This window comes from Oratosquilla oratoria, chromosome 40 (assembly GCF_046742065.1).
Source record: "Oratosquilla oratoria isolate Oo_2021 chromosome 40, ASM4674206v1, whole genome shotgun sequence".
Classification (NCBI taxonomy): domain Eukaryota; kingdom Metazoa; phylum Arthropoda; class Malacostraca; order Stomatopoda; family Squillidae; genus Oratosquilla; species Oratosquilla oratoria.
In genome coordinates, this window is record NC_134816.1 from 12,189,874 (window position 1) to 12,194,902 (window position 5,029).

General features: G+C 39.6%; 1 protein-coding gene across 1 annotated transcript; it reads left to right on the top strand.

Annotated features, from left to right (window-relative positions):
- Window positions 1-3,595: 3,595 nt before the first annotated feature.
- LOC143020431 (uncharacterized) lies at window positions 3,596-3,997 on the top strand. The gene has a single exon (XM_076176849.1). The coding sequence runs from the start codon at window positions 3,596-3,598 to the stop codon at window positions 3,995-3,997; it is 402 nt and encodes a 133-aa protein (XP_076032964.1).
- The last annotated feature ends 1,032 nt before the right edge of the window (window positions 3,998-5,029 follow it).

Here is a 5,029-nt window from a genome sequence, read left to right on the forward strand (position 1 = left end):
GTTGGGTGTGTGTGTGAAAGGTCATAGCATTACCCATAGATCGGTCATACGAGCTCTGAGCTCTCTTCCGGGAGGGAAATAGCTGTCGATCACGAGTCCAACACGTGATCCAAAGACCAAGGTGAATACACACACACACACACGCACACACACACACACACACACACACACACACACACACACACACACACACACACACACACACACACACACACACACACACACACACACACACACACACATACACACACACAAACACACACACACACACATACACACACACACACACACACACACACACACACACACACACACACACACACACACACACACACACACACACACACACACACACACACACACAAACACACAAACACACACACACACACACACATGAAAAAAAAATAAAGACACAGAAGATATCTGAAGAAAAACAGTTTTCCACATAGAGTGGTGGACACTTGGAACAAATTGGACAATGAAATGGTGTGCGCAAAAACCATTCATGATTTTAAGAGCAAACTAGACACTGCGAGATACAAAGGTGGGACACTACGAGAGTAGTTCCCCTTCCCGCAAAATACAACTAGGTAAATACAGCTAGGTAAATACACACACACAACCCCCCGCCTCACACACACACACACGTACACGTACGTCGGATACACGGCGATGATTGGAACTCCGAAAAAGATGTGCAATTTTCGTGTATCTCAACGACGAGGGAGTACCTTGTTGTATTAGTAGGGAAGGGGGAAGTTCGTGGTGTAGTGGGAAGGTGAAGAAATAGGAGAAAGAGAGGGATTATTAGGGAAAATATAAGAAAATAAGGAAGGGGACGAATGGGCCCCGGATCTTAGGAGATGTGTAAACGAACACAGACGAGGAACATAAGAACATAAGAATAAAGGAGACTGCAAGAGACCATAAAGCCTACACTAGGCAGCTCCGTATCCATCACCACCTGTCGTCCCCATCCATAAAGTTGTCTAATCGTTTTTTAAAACAACTGATAGTTTCAGCGCTTACTACATGGTTACTAAGTTTATTCCATTCATCGACCACCCAAAAAGAAAACAGAGGTGTCATGAGCAGAAATATAGATAATAGCAGCTCAATGGAAAGAGAAGATAACTGGTTTTATGGATTTAATGAAGAAGGAGGAGACAACCTCCCCCGACTAGTAAATCTAGAGGAGAAACTAAAGAAAAAAAAAATGAACGAAGAATAGGAGGTTAGGTTTGACCAATAATCACAGGTTACCCAAAGAGTTGATAAACTGGAAGGACTAAGGAAGAACAATCAAAACCTAACCAAAGAATTAGAAGAATGAAAAAAAAAAAAGTAAAAGATGAGAATGATAAATTAAAGAGAAAGAATAAAGAAAATAAAGAGTCCATAGTAAAGAAAGCATAGGATTGGAGAAAAGTCTATGAGAACAACAAAGTTGTATTTAAAGATATAGTGTCACAACAGAAGAAAGAACAAACTAAGGACACATTTATTAAAGTGATGAGAGAAAAGGAGAATATACTAAGAGACTTAGCGGACAAAAAATATATAATTATATTAGGGATGGAAGAGTAGTATAATCCAAATAGGACCACAGGAGTAAAAGAAGAAAAGGAAAAAGTAAACAAGATATTAGAAGTAGTTCAAAAGGATGGACAAGAAACAGGGAAAGAAATTGAAGAAATGTATAGACTAGGGAGATACAATAGATATAAATCTAGAGCAGTTAAGATCAAATTCAGGTCACAAACGAAAGAAGAGAATACCTTAGCAAAAACAGGTAAACTAGCTGACAGTGAACAATATAAACAAGTACGGATAAAAAGAGAGACGAGTAAAGAGGAAAGAGAGGATAAGAAAACAAAAACGCTAGAAGCTAAGAAAAATGAGAAAAGAACAGTCAGAAAAAGAGAAATTCTAATGGAGAGTACTGGATATGAAAGTGAGGAGATGGTTCATAGCAGAGAAAAACGGAAAGGACACAGAAAACACGATGGAAGTAGCAGAAAATAAAACTGTCCTACACACACACACACACACACACACACACACACACACACACACACACACACACACACACACACACACACACACACACACACACACACACACACACACACACACACACACACACACACACACACACACACACACACACACGCAAACACACGCAAACACGCGCGCGCGCGCGCACGTGTGTGTGTGTGTGTGTGTGTGTGTGTGTGTGTGTGTGTGTGTGTGTGTGTGTGTGTGTGTGTGTGTGTGTGTGTGTGTGTGTGTGTGTGTGTGTGTGTGTGTGTGTGTGTGTGTGTGTGTGTGTGTGTGTGTGTGTGTGTGTGTGTGTGTGTGGGCGTGTGAGTGTGTGTGTGTGTGTGTGTGTGTGTGTGTGTGTGTGTGTGTGTGTGTGTGTGTGTGTGTGTGTGTGTGTGTGTGTGTGTGTGTGTGTGTGTGTGTGTGTGTGTGTGTGTGTGTGTGTGTGTGTGTGTGTGTGTGTTTTTTTACTTGCGACATTTCAAACTTTGGGAAAGTCACTCAAACCCCTGGCCCTGGCCTTGTATTCAGTTCACGCCTCCCTTTTTGGGCGTGTCCGTGTTTGGGATCTATTACTCACGTGATTTTGTGAGACCATATGGCACCTCTTTGATTAAAAAGATGCTAAGGATACTTCTATGGTTAGTGCTGAATGATGCTCATCAACCTGGAAAAACCCCGCCTGGCAATTTCCACCATACCTCGATGACATTCTTTAATAATTATTTCCTGTCAAACTTCGTGAAGAAGCTAAAATATTTAGGCTCTGCTTTTACGTCGTAAATGTCAGAAGGTATACCTGACAAGCTAAGACAAAAAGAAAAGATGGTATGAGAAGTGCCCTAGACCCTAATTGAAGATAGTTTACAATACAGGTCACTTTTATTATTTTCTTTTTGGTTGACAATTTTTATTCATTCAAGATGGTACACTTTATTGCACAATTTTATTATTATTATTTTTTTTCCATTCTACTGGAAAAATAAAAATAAAATATCCATAAACTTGCACTAAGATGGCAAAGGAAAAATGAAAATCCAAAAACTATAAAATTAAAAGACTGCCATTAGCACATGTAATACGTGTTAGCGTCATAAGAAATGTCATGGAGATCTAACGGTGCCCCCTCCCCCACCCCAAATGAAAAGGAGAGGCAATGATAAGATTTGGTGGAAATATTTATACAAACAGCATAGGGGTCCATAAGTAGTAGCGAGAAAGAATTGTAAATCTAGGTAATCGCTATTAGTAGGGGGTGGTGTAATTTTGCAAAAGTATTTTTTTTTTATGCGATACCCCCTAATATTATGGTCTAGCCTTACTTAATCCGGAAATATCAACAATTGGTCCATGGGATCATAATAACCCCCCAGTACATACTGTTTGAAAGTTGTCACCCTCAAAATCAATCAAAATATGACGTTTATGAGATTTTGCATGATATTTTTTTTTTTGGGGGGGGTACTTTTAGGTGAACTAATGAGTGGAAGAGAATATATATAATTGTTTACAGGAACATAATACTATTTCTCTTTTTGCAAGTTGAATCGATATGGCTAACGTAGACACGAAATCTCATTCCAGGAAGACTTTGTGTAGTGTGGACAATATAGAAACAGCTGAATTACCGCATGGGATGCTCTCAACTGTCAAAGATGTCATACAGAATATGTTCTACTTGCTGCGCCCAAAGCGGGCAGGCCAAGATCAGCACTCCAAAGATGCAGCAGCTCAGCTGCTGCAAGAGCTGGTTCAGAAACACTGGCTATTCTGCAATCTGTACACCATCCACAACAGGCACATAAAGAAACACATCCTGAAGATGTACGGTGAATTTGTCACCCTGATCCAGACAAGGAAACAGCGACAAAGTGACAGTTTTCAAGCGAGAGCAGCAGGCTTCAATGACAGGATGAAACAGTTGATGGACGTGTTTTACCAGGACTCTGAATAAGTTGGGTGAAAATGGGTGAAATGGCATGGGCCTTCCTTGAGGGCCAAAGAACCCAGAATAAAATGTACTGTGAAGACTTCGTGGACAGGAAATGGATGAAAACAATAGAGCAGGGATATGCTAAGGGTGAAAAGAAGAAATAAATCTCTGTGTCAGTTGCATCCTTTGAAGACAGCGAGCATTTTTATTCTGAAGATGCTGGCATGGACACACACAACACCTACTCTGATGTTGAAAGTCATATTTATGTTGAAGACGGTGAGAGCCCAAGTGTTAAGAAGCGGCGGACGGCGACAAACAGCAATCACTCTCGTTGACTTTGTACTGCCTTTCAACGAGAATTTCGTCAAACTACCTCATATTCTTAAGACTTTCAATATTCAAGTGGCATTTAATAACTCCAATACAGTTAGAAGTCTTTTAATTAAAAACTCTCCTTATAAGGAAGAAGAATGCATATATTCAATTCCATGTAAAAATTGCGACAAATGCTGTATTGGTCAGACTGGAAAAGAATTAAAAGTAAGGTTAAAACAACATCAGTATAGCGTCAAGAGTGGGCAAATTTCTAATGCATTATTTATTCACCTAAGGGATTTTAATCATTGCATAAATTGCGAGGGTGCTAAAGAAATGGTTAAAAATAAGTCATATTTGACTAGAAATATAATAGAATCCAGTCTGATCAGAGATACATTTTTCAATAACTTAAATCTAAGGCATGGCATGTACAAACTGGAAAATTTTTATTCTGAAAAAGGTAGTAGCCCAAACGTCCGCTGCCGCGAACTGGTCAGGTCGACAATAGAGCCTCACAACCTTTCCCGGTTCCCTTTCTGAACCTTATACTCTCTGTATATATTCTTGTATTCTTTTTCATTTCTATGTACCCTGAGGATGTCTGAATAGACGAAAGCGCTTGGTCATCAGTTTATCTTTTTCCTTGGTGGTTTTTCCGCATATTTAGAATCAGGAGTTTATGTGACTTCTCATGCATATATACAAATATATATGTACATATATATTATGTAT

Coding starts and splice junctions, on each gene's coding strand:
- LOC143020431 (XM_076176849.1), top strand. CDS start 3,596: ATGGCTAACGTAGACACGAAATCTCATTCCAGGAAGACTTTGTGTAGT.